Genomic DNA, 24,074 nt, shown 5'->3' with positions numbered 1-24,074 from the left:
TTTTTTTTAAACGATGCCCAGCACTAATTATATTATATTATATTATATTATATTACGGGGCTGTTGAATGCTTGAATCTGATTTGCTGATGAACGCTCTAAGGTGTGCAGTTATTTTCAGGGAAACGCATGGCTAAAGTAGTTCCAGGCAGGTCATGACTGCATTACGTACATGTCCATATCACTTTGGAGTCTTTCTACTCTACTTTCTTCCTTGTAAATTGTATTCCAATAATATATAGGTACAACTTCCAAAAAAACATTTTTTACATTGAAAAAATTAATTCAGCATTCAGTGATATGTTTTCTCTGTCATGTGTCTGTTTTGAAGCAAATCCAGGAGAGTGTCCAAGCAAATATTATACACAAAAAGAGTGTGACGGGATACCTTTTGAGAAATGTGCCGATGACAGTGACTGTCCCAAGTATGAGAAATGCTGCAACAATGGATGTGGATATCAGTGTATGGCTCCAGGTATAATTTTTTATATATATATATATATATATATATATATATATATATATATATATATATATATATATATATATATATATATATATATATATATATATATATATATATATATTTTTTTTTTTTTTTTTTTTTTTTTAGGCACGGAACGATTACCGGTTTCACAATAAACCACGTTAAAATGTACTGACGGTTAGTAATATTGTTTAAAATGTAATTATCATTAAAACCGTGTTTGATTATCATGATTTTGCATTATTTTTTGAACAATTCAACGGTCAATTATTCCTTACATATTATATTTAATTATATCATATTTAGTGCTGTCAATTTTTTTAATGATTTTTTACAGTGAAAAAATTCATTCAGCATTCAGTGATATGTTTTCTCTGTCATGTGTCTTTATTACAGTAAAGCCAGGAGAGTGTCCAAGCAAATATTATACAGAAAAAGAGTGTGACGGGATCATGGACGGGATACGTTTTGAGAAATGTGCGGATGACAGTGACTGTCCCAAGAATGAGAAATGCTGCAACAATGGATGTGGATATCAGTGTATGGCTCCAGGTATAATTTTTATATATATATATATATATATATATATATATATATATATATATATATATATATATATATATATATATATATATATATATATATATATATATATATATATATATATATATATATATATATTAGGCATGGAACGATTACCGGTTTCACAATAAACCACGTTAAAATGTACTGACGGTTTGTAATATTGTTTAAAATGTAATTATCATTAAAACCGTGTTTGATTATCATGATTTTGCATTATTTTTTGAACAATTCAACGGTCAATTATTCCTTACATATTATATTTAATTATATCATATTTAGTGCTGTCAATTTTTTTAATGATTTTTTACAGTGAAAAAATTCATTCAGCATTCAGTGATATGTTTTCTCTGTCATGTGTCTTTATTACAGTAAAGCCAGGAGAGTGTCCAAGCAAATATTATACAGAAAAAGAGTGTGACGGGATCATGGACGGGATACGTTTTGAGAAATGTGCGGATGACAGTGACTGTCCCAAGAATGAGAAATGCTGCAACAATGGATGTGGATATCAGTGTATGGCTCCAGGTATAATATTTTATATATATTTATATTTTCTTTTTTTTTTTTAGGCATGGAACGATTACCGCTTTCACAATAAACCACGTTAAAATGTACTGACCGTTAGTAATATTGTTTAAAATGTAACTATCATTAAAACCGTGTTTGATTATCATGATTTTGAAAACTCGCGGTAAATCCTGTCCAGCCTGCATCAGTCTGGTGCAGCTGTGACACTGACCAAGTGAGTAAATATAGTAAACAATAGGATAAAAATGACAAATTATTCGTGCAATGAAAAAATTACGTTTAATTGTGTACGAAACATACTTTCTTTCTCTCTGCTTTGCGTCGTGACCACATTACCACCTCGGGTGTGCATTATTTTTTGAACAATTCAACGGTCAATTATTCCTTACATATTATATTTAATTATATCATATTTAGTGCTGTCAATTTTTTAATGATTTTTTACAGTGAAAAATTCATTCAGCATTCAGTGATATGTTTTCTCTGTCATGTGTCTTTATTACAGTAAAGCCAGGAGAGTGTCCAAGCAAATATTATACAGAAAAAGAGTGTGACGGGATCATGGACGGGATACGTTTTGAGAAATGTGCGGATGACAGTGACTGTCCCAAGAATGAGAAATGCTGCAACAATGGATGTGGATATCAGTGTATGGCTCCAGGTATAATATTTTATATATATTTATATTTTCTTCTTTTTTTTTAGGCATGGAATGATTACCGCTTTCACAATAAACCACGTTAAAATGTACTGACCGTTAGTAATATTGTTTAAAATGTAACTATCATTAAAACCGTGTTTGATTATCATGATTTTGAAAACTCGCGGTAAATCCTGTCCAGCCTGCATCAGTCTGGTGCAGCTGTGACACTGACCAAGTGAGTAAATATAGTAAACAATAGGATAAAAATGACAAATTATTCGTGCAATGACAAAATTACGTTTAATTGTGTACGAAACATACTTTCTTTCTCTCTGCTTTGCGTCGTGACCACATTACCACCTCGGGTGTGCATTATTTTTTGAACAATTCAACGGTCAATTATTCCTTCCATATTATATTTAATTATATTATATTTAGTGCTGTCAATCAATTTAAGAAAAATTACTAATTAAGGTCTGTGTACGTTGCGTTCATTAGTTTTTCGATTTAATATTGAAAGTTGAAAAATGAGAAAACGGCTCATTTATTTGTTTTAAAAAAAAAACGAGAATTCGGCTTGATTTTATATTATTATGTTCGGGGATAGAAAATGGATTAAAGGGGTACTTCAGCGTTGGGAAGATGAATGTGTATTTAAACTGTGTCATTTATGTAGTAGAAATGTGAAATTGTTTTTGAATGTGGTGCCTTCTAGACTGAGAAAAGACATTTATTTTTGTCTCATGTGGATGAAAGACAACAACTCCCAGAATGCACTTGCTTTGCTGCCCAACGAGGCCACTCCCAAAGCCACGGCAACTGGTTATCACTTGCCCACCATTACACCTCTCCCACAGTCGTTTTGATTTTCATAGTAATAAAATAATTTTGTTCAGTTAGAGAATAGACACTACAATTAAAAACTGAACGTGTCTTTTCAATAAAGTGTGAGCCGAACGAAAGTCAGGCACAAGCGCAGCAGGAGTCAGATTCATTCATCACGAGAGCGAAGAGCTGAGCTGAGATAAGCACGGCTGTCATTCACGGCGTGTGTCCAGTCTGGTGCATTTTCAGATCGCATATGGAAGCTTAACTTTCATAGGAATTCATTGTAAAGTTGAAACACTCACTTTGCTCCGCACCGCTCCGTTATTAATGCCCGATCCGAGCGGCTGGGCGCATTTACATTCTGTGAGTGAGATCCCTCCGCTGTGGGCGGGTTGAAAACATGCAGAACTAGCTCCTTCCACTGACTGTAGTCTTTAGCAACACAGTCTCACTCCCAAGGCGTCAAAGACCAAAGCATGGTCAAGTGCTTTCCGCGTCACAATAAAGACGCTAAAGGCACCCCTAGGAGTAACTATATCGACGCGCTGATGCTCCATTGATTTCAATGAGAAACCTTTGGCGTCAGACACAGACGCGTTGGGCATGGGAAAGTTATCGTCATGATGATCATAGATTGGGTTATGATTTTGCCATTATGACATGTTGGACTGTGATTCTCAATTTAATCAGCCAGCATCATTTTATTTATGCTATCTAGACACGTTTGAACATGTAACCCAACCCCATTCCATCCCTAAACCTACCCATTTGTGTTGTATAAAACGCAGATATAACAGGCAGAGTCGACTGCATGCACAATTTATTCAAAAAGTACAAATATTCTGAGGCCAAGCGATTTATTTGTGTGAAGGAAATCCCCAAAAGCGATCAGCGTCTCCATCCACAGAAGATCCCGAACACATAAAATTTCAAATATTGCCGCCCGTTACGTCAGTTTTCATAGTGAAATTGCATTGGCTCTCGTATGTCTCGTGACCAATTGCGTCATTCCGTCAGCTTTGATTGTAAAATGTCATTGGTTCTCGTGTGTCTTGTGACCGAATGTGTCATGCTAAAGATGCGTGTGTATTATTTGAATGAGATATGAATGAGTGTGTTAACGGAGTGGCAGGATCATCATCTCAGCGATTAAAACATTAAGATCAACTCTGTTCTTTACATGAAGACATCGTGTGACTTCAGAAGACTTGGAATGCAACATGAGTTAATGCTTTTATACTGTTTTTGGTCAGTTTTTGCAATAAATAGATGTGACTGTACTTGTATTTGCCTGTTATGTGTCTCTATATTGTTTAGGAGTGGGTAGGTTTAGGGTAGGAGTTGGGTTAGCTGCTCCAAAATATAAAAGTAACCTTTAAATATGAATAAAATATGAATAAAATCATGTCTGCTTTTACAAATGCAAAGAATAACATGCGTCTTGATCTGACGCATTGGGTAAACAACTGAAATGAATGGAGCACCCAGCGCGTCAATATAGTGACGCCTAGGGGTGACTTTAGCGTCTTCGATGTGACGCGGAAGGCACTTGACCATGCTTCAGATTTTGACGCCCTGGGAGTAAGACTGTGTTGTCTTTAGCCTCTGGCCAAAAAATCCTCAGATGACGCAAAATGACGATATTTGCGTCATCTGGGTATTTTTTCCAGAAATAAAATGCATAATTTTCTTGTCTCAGGGGGATATGAGGGGGGAAAGTACCATAATTTGAATACAAAGCTTAATGCTAAATCGCTGAAGTAACCATTTAATGGCTTGAATATTCGATTTCCACGTGTGGGCGGGCATGAAACGCCCCTGTTCCTTCATTTCTGATCACGGATTCGTTTGTAAACAAGAGACTGGATTTGCAGACAGGATGAGATTACATGAATGAATGAAGCAACACACTAATGTGAGTAAAACATGTTTTTTATATGTGATAGTATTGCATTGTTACAGCTCGTTTGATATAGATCTATAAATTGTGTACGTGTCTAACAGAACATACCTTAGCACGCTGTCAAAGGCCAAATAATCCTTTATTTCTGGTTCTTGATGTGCGTTGTTCACTCTCTTGACTTGATATTTGAAGGAAAAATACAATCGCAGAAGTTTTGATCATGCAGTCTGCAACGTACTTGCCGCACGCCTGTGTGTGTGTGCACGGTTCGTTTGCGCTTATATCCACCGATCGGGCGGGCCAAGTAATAAAAAATTACATTCCAATCAATTGCGGGTGGATGAGAGATAAATCCTTGTGTTAGTTTGATAAAGACGTTTCGCGAGCCCTGTCGGACGAATAATTCCGGTTGCCGTTTTCCCACGTTTCAAAACAATCCTTCACGGTGTACTCGTGGGGAGCCAAAACTCATTAAATATGCAAATCTTATCCAATCCTAGCCGTGGGCGTTTACTTCCAAGTCTTCAGTGCGGCACGCCCATCAAATCAGAGCGTGCAGGAGAGAGCCTCAAAACCAGGGTAGATATAGCCTATTACTTATTCATTATGATGTTTTTGAATGTAAAAACCACGCAAACATCATAAGTTGACCTCAGACAACAGTATAATAAAAAAGCCAGTTCATGACACCTTTAATAGTCAGTCAGTGAGTCATTCATTCAACTGATTCGTTCAAAACGCTGATCTATGAGGCTGTCTCATAGACAGTAAAAGAAATGGACAGAGCGAGCCCATAGACTTCAACGGAGATAATTGAAGTCAGTTAGAAGCACTCACTTCGTGATGGCTGAGCGTACTGTGCAGCCTCAGACTGAGCTTGATGACGTAGATGTGACGTAAGCAACCTGTCCGACAGTGGCAAGTCTTCAAGTAGTTGTGCAACGTAAAATCTGAATCACCGAATCTTGCAGAGACAGAGAGGGTAAACAGGAGCAACTTTTGATGAATGAAGCAGGTTCTGCAACATCTCTATCTGCGTTTATGCCTCCACATCCCCCCGATTGCCTCATAGACAGTAAAAGATTGCCTGCGAGCTTCTCCTCGGGTCTATATGGTAATTTGCTCAACAGCGCGACACAGTCGCGTGGTTATGACACAATCGTTACGTTAGCCTATATTTTACAAAAACAGCTTCAACGGGGCGATTGTGTAAGATACAAGGTAATGGAGCCTTTTATACATTGTCGTGTTTGTTTAGAAATAAACAATGGACGAATGGAGTCTTTAAACGCCTCAGATGTAAAGATATTCACTGTCAAAGTGAGGCCAAAATGAATGGGAGTCAATGGGATGCTAACAACAGGTGATGGCTTGGTTAGCAATGGCCACGCCTATGGGTGGTACGCTTTCCGGGGGCACAATCTTCACATAAACCCATTGTCACATTTAGCTGTGGCTGTAATAAATCAGGGCTCATTTTTTGCTATTGGCCCAGTGAGAATGGTTCAGATTTTTACTTGCCCTGCTAAAATGCACGAAAATGTATTGTTTTCATTGTTATTGACCCATGTAACCTTGTAAACAGTGCTTTAAGATTGTCAGGTCTAACAGGTGGAAATATGCAGAAATTGAATAAAGTTATCAAACACTTCACAGTCTTCACTGCATAAATTATAAGTTAAATATAGATTAATTCTTATTAAAGCTACAAAGGTTATTCAGTCAAGAGCAGTAAGTGATTTTCTTTTTCTTTTGTTCTTTGCTTATCATTAATGTCAAACAGCAGCAGGTTTATTAGGCTGCTGTCACTTTAAGACCTGCCGCTGCTGAACATGATGCGTATCTGACATGCATCCCATTTTCTCACACTCTTTCCGTTCATTTAATTTAACTCATTTAACTGTATTTGCGAGGATACTCAACAAACCAGGCATTTTGGCATAATTGTGTATATATATATATATTAGGCATGCCACAATTCACAATATAATATTGAACCGTTCGGTACGGCCTTCACGGTTCAATACACGCCTGTGAATTGCGGTTTTTCGGTTTTGCATTTAATTAAGTATTTTTCTACAAATTCTATCATTTGCCTCCATCCCAATATACTTAACAACGCGACATACATTCACATCACACGTTAGTGGTAGAGTTATACTCACGGAACACTATAGTTATTCACAATCACGAAAGTTCATTATTTGCATGCGTTTTGAAGCCTTGCCGCTCATTCGCGTGCGCGGTTTTAACATGTGCTTTTCCGAGCGCGCGCACTAAACCCCTGTCAAACACGTGATTACTGGACTAAGTAGTCTTACTGCGCTAATACTGCCAAATACACACAAGGTTTACATAAACACAGTCGGTTATGTCTAAAGTGAAAGTAAAATCAGTGCGTGTCTGTGATGCACGCAGGTCTTACATTGACAGCAGCAGCCTAGTGAACACGCGGTCCTTAAAGGGACAGTTCACCTCTAAAATTGTGTCATTATTTACTCACTCTAATATTGTTCCAAACCTGTATTAATTTCTCATTTTTGAGTGAACTATCCATTTAATGTTAATACAACAACAAAAGACAAATAGAAAATCACTCACTGCTCTTGACTGAAAAACTTTAATACAGTAGCTTTAATAAGAATCAGTGTAGGCCTATATTTTATAGTGAAGTCTATGTAGTGTTTTATTTTTACATTTATTCATTCAATTTCATACTTCAATGCTGCTGTACAGCTCTGAGCTGCCAGTGTTAATCTTATATATATATATATATATATATATATATATATATATATATATATATATATATATATATATATATATATATATATATATATATATATATATATATATAATTATATTATATTATATTACGGGGCTGTTGAATACTTGAATCTGATTGGTTGATGAATGTTTTAAGATGTGCAGTTATTTTCAGGGAAACGTAGAAGTAGAAAGACTGAAATAGTTATTTCTTGTGAAACATATCCCAATAACATACATTTACAACTTTCAAAAATCTTTGGTTTTTGCACTGAAAAATTAATTCAGTATTCAGTGATATGTTTTATGATATGTTCAGTGATGTGTCTGTTTTGCAGTAAAGCCAGGAGTGTGTCCAAGGAAATATTATACAGAAAAAGATTGTGCCGTGATGCATTCCGTGAAGTGTGGCGAAGACAGTGACTGTCCCAAGAATGAGAAATGCTGCAACAATGGATGTGGACTTTGGTGTATTGCTCCAGTTCCAGGTATTATATATTATATTATATTATATTATATTATATTATATTATATTATATTATATTATATTATATTATATTGTATTGTATTGTATTGTATTGTATTGTATTGTGTTGTATTGTATTGTATTGTATTGTATTGTATTGTATTATATTGTATTGTATTGTATTATATTACGGGGCTGTTGAATACTTGAATCTGATTGGTTGATGAATGTTTTAAGATGTGCAGTTATTTTCAGGGAAACGTAGAAGTAGAAAGACTGAAATAGTTATTTCTTGTGAAACGTATTCCAATAACATACATTTACAACTTCCAAAAATCGTATTTTTTTGCACTGAAAAATTAATGTAACATTCAGTGATATGTTTTCTCTGTCATGTGTCTGTATTACAGTAAAGCCAGGAGTGTGTCCAAGCAGACGTTATACAGCAGAAGAGTGTGACGGGATGCATTACATGATGAAGAAGTGTGGCGAAGACAGTGATTGTCCCAAGAATAAGAAATGCTGCAACAGTGGATGTGGACTTCGGTGTATTGCTCCAGTTCCAGGTATTATTTATATATATTAGGACTGTCACAATATTAGATTTTTCACACCACGGTTATTGTTCCAAAAAAATACACTATATTGCATATTGTATCTATAGAAACCTTGGGGTGGAAGAGTTATCAAATTAATTTTTACTTTGTTTATTTAGTTTTTCTTTTTTACCCAACAAACAATTGGATACTGATAAACACAGGGTAATACTCTGTTACTGATAAATCTTCTTTGAAGCTCCCTATGAAATAACAAGAGAGAAAATACTGTCAAGTTCAACAGTATGATGAATAAATATGAACATAAATGCATGACTAGATTGCAAATACAAATACAAGAATACACATTATGTAAATATACATTAATTAATTAAAAGAAACTATGAGATGTACTGCACTGGTGGAAACAACACGAGCCAATGCTAACGTGACTGTCAGACTGGCTCTGACTGGTGTTTAGAGTCCCCGTCAGCAGCAGTGTCGATAACGTTCCTTCAGCGCAGCTGCAAGAGTTGCAGCCTTTTTACACCTGCACATTTCATTAGTTTTCTCTGATCAGATATCTATAATATTGTGAAGTGATCAGGAGATATGTCTTCCGAAATTCTTTCGAGGCGGATTTAAATCCGATCACTCAAACCAGAGCCGCCACTCCCACCACACGCATCACGCGCTGCGCGTATAGGGCACCATAAGAAAATGCAAGAAAAACACGCAAAAGGCTGTAAGAGTGGACTCCTGCAGATGGTTCTATCTGCAGGATTGCCAGAAGACTAAAGAAACGTTAGTTAAACGTTAGAAAGATGGAAGAAAACTGTACATTTCTCGTCTATTTCTACCCACTGCAACTTATACCAATGACGGAGATAAGTGCAGTTACTATAGCAGAATATGTGGGAGAGCGTTGCTATAATCTGACTGTATTGTATTGCAATAGGGAGCACTTCAAAGTCAATACCAAATCAAAACTAGTTAGCACAGTATTCGTAATAGAAAGGATTTAATGACAAAATCTGGTTATGGTTACACTTAAAATCGTTTCAAAAAGGATGTATGAGATGATAAACTTATACCATTAATCGTACACAGCATGAATAAAATGTTACCTGAGGGATAGAGAGAGAGAGAGTGGGGGAGAGAGAGAAGAAGAGAGCAAAGAAGAGAAGCCCCAATGACCTCAAGAGCCAGAGAGTAAGAGAGCCAGAGAAAAAGAGAAAGAGCAACAGTTCCAATCTTCTTTTATCCCTTTCCTTGACCATGTGACTGAAACCAAATGTATTCATTTAAAATGACCAATCAGACCAAACTTCCCCCACTGTAAAGGTGTGGCACCCATTTGGCAAACAGGCCTCTCTATTGTCTTCCAGATGGCCCTTCTGATAAGGAAATGGGGGTTGACAACAGTAAAGGAAATTTCTTTGTTGGATTTCAAATATCAAATATCTTTGATTATTTTCAATTCCTTCAAGGCCGCCAGTGAAACTGAAAGTATAGCCTAAGTCTCAGATGCTCAAAACACAATCATCTTCATTAAAACTAATGAGACTAAATGCTCTTACCAGTGCTTAGGTTGCTCTTTCTCATATTGCGGTCTTTGATCTTGAAATGAGCTGATAAATAAAATGGAACTTTTGCTTTCGTTGATGTGAACTGAATTTGCATGTCCTATAGCGCAGGAATTGAAAATCAGATTTATATAAATTTTGCGGAGAGGTGTAAGGTAAGGGCTTTATTATAGGAAAGTGTTGATTTGAGAGGCTACATTGATCAAACATGTGGTTAACTCACTGTCGGCCGCTTGGTCGTTACACTGTAAAAAATTTATAATCTTCCCAACTCAAAATTTTCTAGTGACTGGTCACATCTAAAATTTTCAATTGGCCAAATTGAATTTCTGTGAATTGAATTTTATCCATTGTGGCAACAGTCTGTTAACATGGGCTCAATTAGAAATAATATGTTGAACCAATGGAAAAATGTAATTTACCAACATTGTAAAAAATGTCAGGCCTCTCCAATTTAAAATTTTCTAGTGACTGATCACATCTAAATTTTTCAATTTGGCCAACTAAAAAATTTTGATGTGATCAGTCACTATAGCTAGGATGCAATTCATGAAAATTGGGCACTTCTGGAAAAGTTTTAGATTTTTGGCAGGGTGTTAGGTATGGGCCTAAGGTTTTCAAAAATCCATGGATACAAGTTGGGGTAACCCCCCTAGTGGCAGTTATCCATAAAATCCAAATTGGCCCCCACCGAAAAGAGAAAAGGTTATATCTCAGCTTCCTTTAGTCTTAAATTGTTGTATAATGTCATTTTTCTACTTTGTTTGATACAAGGAATCCAATTCTGATATATTTGTCTTATTTTAAGTCCATTTTCATGTTACATCTATTATCATAGTCATATTTAGCTCAAATAAACTGTCAGTATCTCTGAAAAAGTCACATTGAAATATTACTCAGGGCCCTAGACCCGTATTTTTACCTCCAAGGTATGCTTTTCTTTGTTGATTGGACAGGTCACTATCACTATAGTGTCAAAAATCACATGTTGTGACCAAAAGGACCATTGTTGAGGCTTTAAATGAACACAACTTCAGTGGCCCGTAGCACTTCTGGTTTTGAGAGCTTGTTTATCTCCTTCTCCTCCTACTGGGCATACAAGCCCTTTGAACCACTGTCCTCCTTCAGAAACGTAATACTGTGTTCCTGGCTCTGATCAAGCGCCATAAGGGAGAATTTTTTATCTCCACGTTGGACCACAAACTTCCCCTCCATGAACGCCTCATGGACTGCTGGATGGATATCTGGCAGGTTTGCCATGTCCTTCAGGAATACTGGCATCCAGCGGGCATAATTTGTATGCCCAAAGGCAAATAACCATGGGCACAAATCTTCGAGGGCATTCAGGGTCAGTGGCCAATTCCCCACTCGCTGACCACGGATGAGGAGGCAGTTGATCATGAGGTAGTCTCAAACTGTTAGCCAGTAAGAGGTTGTTGGAGCATTATTCCTGAGTCGACTCTCCCACATCTCCATGCTTTCATGAGGCCCATAGCCCTCTTGGCAGTACTCCTCATATGCCTGTATTTTGAGTACATGGAGCCAGGCAAGGGTAAGCTGGTAGGCATACCGTGTACGTTTGACATGCTTGCCGCTTAGTAGAGATGCTGCAACACCAGTATTGAAGATCTTTGCAAGGGCAAACATCCGGTCCCATCCAGAGCCAGCTAACAGCTTACCTCCACACTCTTGGGACATCATCTCAATATGAAGAAAGCCCATGAAGCACACACTTTTTGATTCGCCAACCTCATCAGGGAACTTCCACTGGCATTTTTTCTGTTGTATATACTGTGACGAGTCCACCCAGAGGAATCAGCGTCGCCCTGGCAACAACGCACCTGCACATCGTCACCATGGGCTGATCGGTCACAGCTGCACCGCATCAGCTCAGAGAGATAAAAGCAGCTACGGCTGAGCAGACGGACAGACTCTGGTCTCGAGCTGAATGCACTGCTGGACTAACCTCTGTTTGTTGTTCTCCCCCAGAAAGCAGCGAGTGACCGACAGCCCACTTCACTGGAGCACGTTTGGACACCCACTTTCCCACGGATTGAGCACCACCGAGCACGAGGATCACCAGCCACCACGCACCGGCTCACTGTCTGTTTTCACCTGTTCACTTGCACTGTAAATAAAACCCACCCTCCGGGGCCTGTTCACTCAACCTGCCTTGTCGTGTGATTCCTCACCCCGTGACAGTGGTGGAGAATGCGGGCAGAAGCGTGAGGAATCACCGACAAGTTCACCGCACCCAAGTCCTAATCTTCTCTGTTTGTTTTTTTTTCTGCACGCCAGGACCCGGAAGTAGCGCGCTCGCTCCCCGAAGATGGAGGAAGTGTTGCAGCGCCTCACAGAGGTGAGCATCCGCCAGCAACAAATCGCGGAACATCTCGCCACCCGCCAGGGCAGGACGGAAGATGAACTGACCGCCATCCGTCTTGCCGCTGCCCAGCGCGTTCCGCTACCTGATCCGCGTGCCCAAGCCACCCGCCTGCTGCCGAAGATGACGGCGGATGATGACGTGGAGGCTTTCCTGCAGGTATTTGAAACGACTGCGCAAAGTGAGGAGTGGCCAGAGGGCGATTGGGCACGCGCGCTGGCACCACTACTCACTGGAGAAGCCCAGTGGGCTTATTTCGCACTTCCCCGTGCGATCGCTGAGGATTATGGCGAAGTCAAGCGTGAAATCCTAGCGAGGTTGGGACTCTCATCCATCTGTGCCGCCCAGCAGTTTCACGAATGGGAATTCAAGCCCCGGGTGCCAGCCCGTGCCCAAGCCGCCGAACTCAAACGCATCGCTCAACATTGGCTGATGGAAGGAGGTCCCACGGCAGCTCAGGTAGCGGAACGGGTGGTGGTCGATCGCCTCCTCCGTGCTCTTCCCCGTACCATCCGACAGGCGGTCGGAATGAAAAACCCGACCAACACCGCGGAACTCGTGGAGGCGATCGAGCTGGCGGATGCCATTCACCACCGTGAGGCAGGGGAGCGAGCGTTGCCATTCCCCCGGAGGGTGGTCCAGGAGCGACGGCCGCTCGAAGGCGCCCCGCGACCAGTAGGCAGGCCGACGGTTCCCCCGCCGCGAGACGAGCCCATGCCCAGCGCCGAATCCATGCCGCCTCCGCGTGCGTGGCTGGCAGGCTGCATCGTCCACCAGCGGATGCCATCGGGAGCCCCGGAAGCAGACGTGGTGATCGACGGGAGACACTTCAGAGCCCTGCTGGACTCCGGCAGTACGGTCACCCTCATCCAGCCAGGGTTGTGCGGGTCCCGAGGAGGCGAGAAGAGCTTCCTCCCCATCACCTGTGTGCACGGAGACACTCGCCAAGTGCCGACCCGTCGAGTCACCATCTCATCGCCCCAAGGCACCTGGCCGGTGGAAGTCGGCGTGGTCGAGGATCTTCCGGTGGCCGTACTGCTGGGTAGAGACTGGCCGGGCTTCAACGCCCTGCTCACCGCCGCCACTCAGCCTGCCAGCCGGGAGGGGAACCGTCGAAGACGGAGACGGCCGCGTGGACCCCGCCGTCGACCAGCCCTTCTAGCCTCCGACAGCGGGAGAGATGGTGAGTCCCCCTCCCAATCCACTAATCCGTTTCTTGATGTGTATCAGCAGGCTGCCGGAGGGGGCTTGTTCGCCAAGGAACAACGGGAGGACGATCGCCTGAAGCACTGCTGGTCCCAAGTGCGGAACATCGACGGGAAAGACGTCCTCCCACGGCCCCATCCTCTCCCGCATTTTGTCGTTGAGAATGGCCTGCTATACTGTGTCGCACAGCGGAGGGGGGAGGAGAAAAAATTGTTAGTTGTCCCTCGGACCAAGACCGAAACCATCCTGGAGCTGGCCCATTCCCATCCTATGGCAGGTCACCTCGGGGCAGCGAACACCACCCAGCGCATCCGCGACCGGTTCCACTGGCCTGGACTGGAGGCCGAGGTGAAGAGGTTCTGCCAGGCCTGCCCGACCTGCCAAATCACGTCGCCCAGGACTCCTCCCCCCAGCCCACTCATTCCGCTGCCCATCATCGAGGTGCCCTTCGAGCGGATTGGGATGGACATAGTGGGGCCGTTGCCAAAGTCTGCCCGTGGCCATGAGCACATCCTGGTCATCGTCGATTATGCCACCCGGTACCCCGAAGCGATTCCCCTCCGCAAGGCCACCGCGAAGAACATCGCCCAGGAGCTGTTCCTGCTGGCCAGCCGGGTGGGCATACCAACGGAGATACTGACTGACCAGGGTACTCCGTTCATGTCCCGGCTAATGGCAGATCTCTGCAGGCTGCTGCGGGTGAAGCAGTTGAGGACCACGGTCTACCACCCACAAACAGACGGGCTGGTAGAAAGGTTCAACCAGACCCTCAAGCAGATGCTGAGACGTGTAGCGGCGGAGGATAAGCGGGATTGGGACCTCATGATTCCTTATGTGCTCTTCGGGATCCGCGAAGTACCCCAGGCCTCAACTGGCTTCACCCCCTTCGAGCTTCTCTTCGGCCGCCAACCACGAGGGCTCCTGGACATCGCCCGAGAAGCTTGGGAGCAGCAGCCTGCCCCTCATCGCACCCTCATCGAACACGTCCGTCAGATGAGGGAACGGATCGACCGGGTGATGCCATTAGTCCGGGAACACCTCAGCAAGGCTCAACAAGCGCAGCAACGCCGTTATGACCGGGCAGCCCAACCACGGGAGTTCCAGGCGGGAGACCGCGTCATGGTCCTGGTCCCCAGCTCTGCCTGCAAGTTCCTGGCTACCTGGAAAGGTCCGTATACCGTGATTGAGAAGATTGGGCCAGTCACGTACCGCCTGAGACAGCCGGGACGACGCCAGACAGAGCAACTCTATCACATCAATCTCCTGAAGAAGTGGGTGGGGACCCGGGACCAGGTGGCGGCCCTAAGCATCACCGATCCCGTGGTTGTAGACGTCAACCCCCATCTTTCGGCTGCCCAGAAGGCGGAGCTGCAACACCTGGTCAGTCAGTTCCAGGATGTGTTCTCGACCCAGCCCGGGCAGACCAACGTGGTACAGCACGACGTCCGAACCTCGCCAGGAGTCATCGTCCGGCAACGGCCCTACCGGGTCCCGGAGGCTCGTCGGCAGGCTATTGAGGAAGAGATCCAACAGATGCTGAAGTTGGGGGTAATCGAACCATCCCGGAGCCCGTGGTCCAGCCCCATCGTGATGGTCCCAAAGCCGGATGGCACCCTCCGCTTTTGCAACGACTTCCGACGCCTGAACGAAGTCTCCGAATTCGACGGGTACCCCATGCCTCGGGTCGACGAGTTGCTGGACCGGTTGGGAAGGGCCCGGTACATCAGCACCTTGGACCTCACCAAAGGCTATTGGCAGGTACCACTCTCAGAATCCGCTAAACCCAAGACTGCTTTCTCGACCCCCAGTGGCCACTGGCAGTACCGGACCCTTCCCTTCGGCCTGCACGGAGCCCCAGCGACCTTCCAGCGGATGATGGACATCATCTTACGGCCCCACCAGGCCTACGCGGCGGCCTACATAGATGATGTCGTCATCCATTCCGAGGCATGGGAAGACCACCTGGAACGTCTGCGGAGGGTGCTTTCGGAGCTCCGGCGGGCTGGACTCACTGCCAACCCCCGCAAATGTCACCTCGCTCTCTCTCCGAGGCCAAGTACCTGGGTTTCCGAGTCGGAAGGGGACTCATCCAGCCCCAGGAGAAGAAAGTTGATGCCATCCACTCCGCCCCAAGACCGCAGACGAAGACCCAGGTACGGGCCTTTTTGGGGTTGGCAGGGTATTACCGATGCTTTATCCCCAACTTCTCCTCTCTAGCCGCCCCCCTGACAGACCTGACCAGGAAGGGGCAGCCGGAGAAAGTCTGCTGGACCCCAGCCCTTGAAGAGGCTTTCGCCCGGGTCAAGACAGCCCTGACGTCGTCGCCGGTACTCCGCGCTCCAGACTTCGGTTGCCCCTTCCTGCTGCAGACGGATGCTTCCGACACAGGACTGGGAGCCGTCCTGTCCCAAATCCAGGAAGGCGAGGAGCATCCGATCGTCTACATCAGCAGGAAGCTGTCCCCGGCGGAGACGAGGTACGCCGCCGTCGAGAGGGAGGCCCTGGCCATCAAGTGGGCAGTCCTGGAGCTGAGGTACTATCTGCTAGGCCGCAAGTTCACCCTGGTCACCGACCATGCGCCCCTACAGTGGATGGCCCGCGCCAAGGACACCAACGCCAGGGTGACTCGCTGGTTCCTAGCGCTCCAGGACTTCCACTTTGAGGTACGTCATCGGGCCGGGGCCGCCAACGCGAACGCCGACGGACTCTCACGGATATGGACAGCTTATGCAGGTCTGTCAGGGGTCATTCCCCACCCTCCCTTTGTTTCACCCCTGCTGTCTTCATATGTCCACAGGACCAGATCGACGCTTAGGGGGGGGGAATGTGACGAGTCCACCCAGAGGAATCAGCGTCGCCCTGGCAACAACGCACCTGCACATCGTCACCATGGGCTGATCGGTCACAGCTGCACCGCATCAGCTCAGAGAGATAAAAGCAGCTACGGCTGAGCAGACGGACAGACTCTGGTCTCGAGCTGAATGCACTGCTGGACTAACCTCTGTTTGTTGTTCTCCCCCAGAAAGCAGCGAGTGACCGACAGCCCACTTCACTGGAGCACGTTTGGACACCCACTTTCCCACGGATTGAGCACCACCGAGCACGAGGATCACCAGCCACCACGCACCGGCTCACTGTCTGTTTTCACCTGTTCACTTGCACTGTAAATAAAACCCACCCTCCGGGGCCTGTTCACTCAACCTGCCTTGTCGTGTGATTCCTCACCCCGTGACAATACAGAGGGCAGTCAGCCACTATGACTGGAACCTGACCAGGATTCACGAACTCGGTTGCCTTCCTGACCACAAGCATTGAGTGTTTTTGCATGGCCATAGATGAGGCCTTCTCATAAAAAACAGGGAAAACACCAACTGTGGCCCTTGGCCTGACATCTTCTTTGCGTTGGCCATGAGAGAAGAATCCAGAGTAGGTCACTGGTGTGTCTTGAAGTTTTCCATCTTTTTCTATCAGGACAGTTTGGAGATGGTCTAGCCATGCTTCGTCAGGCACTCCTGCTCGAGTGTTCTCGGTGAAAGCTGGTCTGGCTGTTCCATCTGAAATTGATGAAAGCTTGATTTCCCCAGCATATTCAGCGATGTACGGCACAATGGCAAAGTCATTTGGAAGCTTGATAAAGGTGCCTTCAGAACCTTCAAGGGTTAGAGGAGAAGGGTCCACCCCCATGTTGTCATGAGTGAGATGGTTGGTTAGGGATATAGCAGTGCCATGGAGCTCAAATCGACCAGACTCATCAATATTATCAACTCCACCAGTAGTGAAAACTCCCCGCTTCATGTTTGATGGAACAACAACTCCATCAACTGCAAACTGTATTGACATGGCACGGGCAAGGGCCCTCCTGACATCCATGACTCGTTCATAAGATACTGACATGCCAAGTGCATGGAACTTCTTGATGATGCCTTTATTGCGATCATTTCCATGCAGTTTCAGTCTCACATAGAGTGGAAAGGGTGTCTCTCTCTCCTTCCTCTGATAGAGGGTGAGGGCTTGACTACTTTGACTTATAGTGACTACTATCAACTGACTTATAGTGCAGGCAACTCTGACCCTGGCATTGATGGTGGCCTGATTCTCTTCATTCTGCTCAACAGTGCTTGAGCCTTGAATCAAAACATCTAGAAGGGTCTGAAGAGGTTTTGCAACTGGCTCACTTAGATAGTTTGATGTAAAGGATCCATTGAAAGGCATCTGTTGCAGAAGGATGTATTTGCGCAGCATAAGACCCACTTCAACTATTGTCTTCGCCTCATCTTCGGTCACTTGAAGGCAAGAGGTCTGAGCCACAGCTGCACCAACTGTCTTCTTGTGGGATATGTAGACATCACGGCCCTCTGATAAAGCAGACCACTCAGGCCCAAGCTTCTCTAGGAGGTGCTCTTTGAATCGTTTCTGGTGAACATATGTTCCACTCCAGTCTGAGCCCAGTTGCTCTAGACGGCGATCATAAAGTTTCCTCAAGTCAGCTTGCTTAAAGGTAGATTCATTATGCTGTACATATGCTACAAGCTGAGCAATAACTAATGGATCATACTGCATTGGCATTTTCATTGCTTCTGATTTCTTTCTTTCTTCTGCACGAGCATCATTGTTTAGTTATAATGTAGCTATAATGTAATAGTTGTTATAATGTAATTTAGTTTTGTGTAGCAGGATGCATGATAACTGACATCTCCAGCTCCTGCGTCAACTGCAGTGTTTAGCCTGGCCTTAACTGCCCAGTTTTTTGATTCCAGGGCCCATTTGTTGAGATTCTTTGAACAGTTTTCACTCCTAGCCCTGTAAATATATTAAGCAAAATACAGAAACAGACAACAGGGTTAACATTTTATCACATTACTTTATTAACAAGTAAATTCCAACACAGGATATTTGGGTGAAAATACCTTATTTTCAATAAGGAAAAACTCTGAATACATTCAAGAAGTCTTCTGCATAACAGGATGTCTTAAAGTGGTGAATAAAACACGGCACTGCAAGCTAAAAACCTGCATATAAAAATAAAAACTAACATTAATGACAAAGCTCCCCTGCATCACATCTGGCAAGAGACAGAACAGAAGTTTCTTCATTATATAATGAGGATGAGACGAATGAATGGATGCATAAGAAAATCACGAGCTTGACGTGTTTGATATTAAAAGGCAATAACTCAAGCCCTGAAAGAGGCCGACGACAAACGCACCGTGTTCAACAGTCGCATGCCGCACATATCACACAAATGACTTAATTTCCTTATTACCTATTGTTTTAGACATATAAGACATGAGGAAAATAAAACTATTGGCTACAGGCTACAATTAGATAATTATGTGTTAAACGAGAACACACTCATGAAACCAATGAATGCATGAACTTGTGATTATACAAAATGTCTTTTAAACTTCATACCGGGTCATAAAGCAAAACTCTGGAGAATAATTTCAGTGCTAAATACTCACCAACGTCTTTGTGAGATGAATATCTCTCTATTCTCTTGGGAATGTCTGTTTCGGTCTTCAGCACCTGCTGGTTCGGCTCCGCTCGAGCTGCCGCTCCCACGCTCCGCATTTGAAATCTCCACACGAACGGTTTTCTTCAAGTGCATTTTGCACATGCGTATACCGTTTTTCAGACATAGGACTTGTTCAGCCAACATGGATTTTTCACTTCGACTTCATAGATTGACTGAGCACAATTAAATATATTCGGTGAATATACAATTTTAATTTTGAGTGAAGACCTTAAGCTATGATTAGTACAATGCATCTTTTTGCATGGCGATAATTATTTGGAAGTCATTTATTGGGCCAATATGTAATGATCAATTTGCACAATTTTTCCCCCCAATTTTTTTTTACAGTGTACTTTAAAAAACTAAAACTCTAATTTAACAAACAAAAATTGCTCCAAACATTTTTTCTAAATTAACTTAATAAAGAAACAAAACGAAATATAACTAATTTGACATTACAAACAAAGCTGGACTATTTTTATGGCTGCAACAATGTGTAATAGGGAGGGAGAAAAAAAAAAACACGGGCTCCAGTCCTCGGGACATTGGAGCATTTACGTGTCTTCTATCTAAGAGTCCTATTCATTTTAAATATTGTGGTTATCGCCAATACCGGTATATTGTCACACCCTAAATTAACACAATGTCATATTTCGTGCTTTGAATATCCCGGTATCACCAATACCGGTATATTGCGACACCCCTATTATATATACACATAAACCCATTAAAATAAATGGCATATTTACCTGTGGCCTTACAGAAATTAAATAATGTAATCAAGTTATCAAACACTTTACAGTCAATAAAATATAGATCAATCCTTATTAAAGCAACAATTTTCTCTGTTACCTTTGATTAACATTAACCCTCTGGAGTCTGAGCTGTTTTTGGGCCCTTTAGGAGTTTTGACATGCTCTGACATTTGCGCTTTTTTCAGTTGTGTATCTTTAATGGCAAAAGTGTCATTACACTGTATTCTGAACAAACTGGGCTACCATAATATGTGAGCAACATGTATATACATGCTTGTATTTTTGAGAGAATAGTGTTTATACAAATGTAGTCACTGAATTAAGGCCACAAAACACACAATAGATATGTGTCCACAAGACTTTTGACTAGTGGGTGTTGTTGCCTAGAGTTTTTGCTTCAAAATAATGTGAGAATCATTCACATAAAACAATATATTGATTTAAATTTTGTTAGGGTTAGGGTTAGGGTTAGACACTTTTTCTTTACAAAGGCTGTATGCGAAGGGGTGTGAATGATCATGAATAATGCTGTGATTTACACCTGAGGAGACAATAGAACCCATAATGACATGCATAATGAATTAAATTTTGAGTCCGGTATGTGACAGGGAGCTAAGGAACAAGACAAAATAAATATATTTTGTTGTAGTTTATTTAGAATATAGTTATCAAAGGCACATTACAAAGGCCTATTATATTTTAAATTATCAAAAGATTTGACTACTATTTTTAAGGTTTTTGAAAGAAGTCTCATGCTAAAAAACAGTAATATTGTGACATTGAACACAATTCAGTAAATACAAATAACTGCATAATTGGTAATGAATGTTATAAGTAAAATATTTGGGATTTAAAACAACATAATGCAATGCAATTATGATTTAAAAGAGTATAGGCTAAATTCAGGTTGATTTGGACACTTTTTTCCCAGTCATTTCAATGGCAAAAATGTTCTGAATCACTGGATTTTGTAAACTATCCGATACACACAATACTCAAATATAATTTTGAGCTTCGGTTCATTTATGAGACGCGCCATGCAATGTCATGATTATAGGCAATTGTCTGCTATATTTCCTTCTTATTTATTAAATCCAGGCAATTGGCTGATGAAACATTGATTAAAATTAAGACACAATTTATACAAAACAAAATTCACTTTAAAGAAAGGATTTCTACAAAACAAAACTTAATAATGAAGTGGTCAAAATAATTTCTGACAAACTCCATGTCTTCTGACATATTGCGCATCTTACGATGTGTTCTTTCTTACTCATGCTGTTCACTTTTCATAATCAACATTTATTAAATAAAAAAAATAACATTAGGCTATAATATTTAAACATCAACATGAAACAAAATACGTTTTAATGGCTACAACAAGTAGCCTTTTGAACACAAAACGTTTGACATTTTATGTTGCAGTAGGATTACAATCAGCGGTTGAATCCGTTGCTCTTAGAAATAAACAGCTTTTCTTCTGAGGTAAATTATTCCTCACCCCGTCTCAAAACGATGTAAAGTAGTCCTACATGCTCTAATCTCGATGGGTTTATTTGAGTTGATGTGGGCATTGACTTTGCTCGCATGGATCGTGTCTGTATTTGAATCTCAAAAGAACGTGCGCTCCGTGGGCGTGGCTGCATTAACACTAATGAAGAGGCTTGCGAACGACTGACATCTTTCTCTTTTCAAACATTACATAAACAGAGAATATTTTCGATTTGATTTGCATTATTTAAAACCTGACATTTCAACGTTTCTTTAGACATACGTGTATGTCTCATGTTTGTGTGAGAAGTATTCACTAAGTTACAGTTCATTTTCTGAAGACAATCTGAATGAACGTCATTGAGAGAGAGGCTGCAGATTGCGCATCATGTTTGTTTTCTTTATTTAGCAAAAAGCACAACATGTTGTTTTTATTGTGAGTGTACACAAATAAAAGTAAATTCTTAACAGATTATAATGATGTATAACACTTGCCCGAATTATAAAAATTGACCAAGTTATTTGAATCTCTTTGGCACTGATAAGAAAAAAATCGAGGCCGTCGCGCCAGCGTGATCTTCGACTTCTAGGGGTTATAGGGGTAATGAACTGGCTCTTTTTATTTTTTTATACTGTTGTCTGAGGTCAACTTATGACATTCATGTTGTTTTTTCATTCAAAAACATAATGAATAAGTAATAGGCTTTTTTCTACCCTGGTTTTGAGCCTCTCTCATGGAATGCTCTGTTTTTATGGGCATGCCGCAATGAAGACTTGGAAGTAAACGCCCATTGCTATGACTGGATAAGCGTTGCGTATTATAATGAGCTTCTGCTCCCCCGTGAGTACACGTGGGGAATGGTTTTGAAAGCGTGTGTGAAAACGGCAACCGGAATGATTCGCCCACAGGGCTCACAAAATATCTTTATGAAACAAACACAATGATTTATCTCTCATTAACCCGCAATTAATTGGAATGTTTTTTTTTTATCCGCCCGATCGGTGGATATAACCGCAAACCGTGCATCACTAACAGACACACATGCATGCACAAGCCTCACTGCAGAGTCAGACAATCCAGCATGAAGTCAAGAGAGTGAACAACGCACATCAAGAAAGGAATGTTATTTCACTATTTAAGATAGCCCATTGGGCAGGCTGGTGAAGCGTTTTGATAGCCCGTCAGGAAAACAAATAGCCCAGGGACGTTGGGCTTTGCGAGCCCTGGCCCATATATGTCCGAGTCTGATCACAAATCGCAGGACAATGAACTAACAACACATCAAATAAAGGATTCTTCAGCCTGTGACAGCGTGCTGTTATGTTCAGTTAGACACATACACATAATCAATAGATATCAAACGATATCTATTGATTGATCTGTAACAATGCAATACTATCACATATATATATAAAAAAAAAACTTTTTACTCACATAAGTGTTGCCTCATTCATTCATGTAAACTCATCCTGTCTGCAAATCCAGTCTCTTGTTTACAAACGAATCCGTGGTGAAATGAAGGAACAAACGCGCAATGTCTTCCCCACGAGAGCTGGATATTCATTAAAAATAAAGTTCATCCATGCATTCATAAACATGGAATCCAAAGGAAGCTTATGCTGCATGTTTATTGCTTGGAAGTTTGATCCGGTTTAGCTCCACGTAGGCCTATAAGTTATTTATGTTACATTTCTTGCATGAGTCGGTGGGTGGGGCTACAGAATCAGGCGTACTTCTTCTGTTGAGGCGGCGTTTCACCACACTCAGACGTCACAGCTTGGCACATTCTGAGATGAACGTTTGCTGGGCCTGGTGTCAATAAAAGCTTTTCTTTGACTAACAAAGAAGTTTTCAGCTCCGAAACTTACAGGATATTCTTATATCACGATGAACTTTTGTATATCAAAGGCAAGTTGATTTCTCAATTAATCACCCCTTTAATGACTGACATCACAGCAGCAGGTTTTTTAGGCTGCTGTCACTTTAAGATCACTTTCAGTTTAAGAAACACTGAAATAGTTATTTCTTGTAAAACATATTCCAATAATATGTACAACTTCCAAAAATCTTTTTTTTTTTTACAGAGAAAAATTCATTCAGCATTCAGTGATATGTTTTCTCTGTCATATGTCTGTATTACAGTAAAGCCAGGAGTGTGTCCAAGACGAAAAATTGAAGCAGCAGTGTGTGCCGTGATACGTTTTGTGTCGTGTGCCGATGACAGTGACTGTCCCAAGAATGAGAAATGCTGCCACAATGGATGCGGACTTCAGTGTATGGCTCCAGTTAAAGGTATTTGTTATGTTATATGTTATGTTAGTGTAATTTAGCGCTGTCAAACGATAAAAATCACACATTTTTCTGTAATTAATCGCGACAACATAATTAACAACATA

At 42.1% G+C, this 24,074-nt stretch overlaps 1 protein-coding gene across 1 annotated transcript in view; it reads left to right on the top strand.

Annotated features, from left to right (window-relative positions):
* Nucleotides 1–24,074, top strand: part of LOC307117462 (uncharacterized protein) — a 28,927-nt gene that overhangs the window by 3,610 nt on the left and 1,243 nt on the right. The window contains exons 2-8 of the mRNA XM_079802317.1: nucleotides 331–474; nucleotides 883–1,038; nucleotides 1,441–1,596; nucleotides 2,105–2,260; nucleotides 8,078–8,227; nucleotides 8,616–8,771; nucleotides 23,821–23,970. Coding sequence (XP_079658443.1) covers nucleotides 331–474; nucleotides 883–1,038; nucleotides 1,441–1,596; nucleotides 2,105–2,260; nucleotides 8,078–8,227; nucleotides 8,616–8,771; nucleotides 23,821–23,970 — 1,068 coding nt within the window. The remainder of the gene's footprint in view (nucleotides 1–330; nucleotides 475–882; nucleotides 1,039–1,440; nucleotides 1,597–2,104; nucleotides 2,261–8,077; nucleotides 8,228–8,615; nucleotides 8,772–23,820; nucleotides 23,971–24,074) is intronic.

Source organism: Gobio gobio (assembly GCF_949357685.1).
Source record: "Gobio gobio genome assembly, chromosome: 21".
Taxonomy (NCBI): Eukaryota; Metazoa; Chordata; class Actinopteri; order Cypriniformes; family Gobionidae; genus Gobio; species Gobio gobio.
The sequence above is the reverse complement of the archived record's forward strand: the minus strand, read 5'-3'. Positions and strand labels throughout refer to the sequence as shown.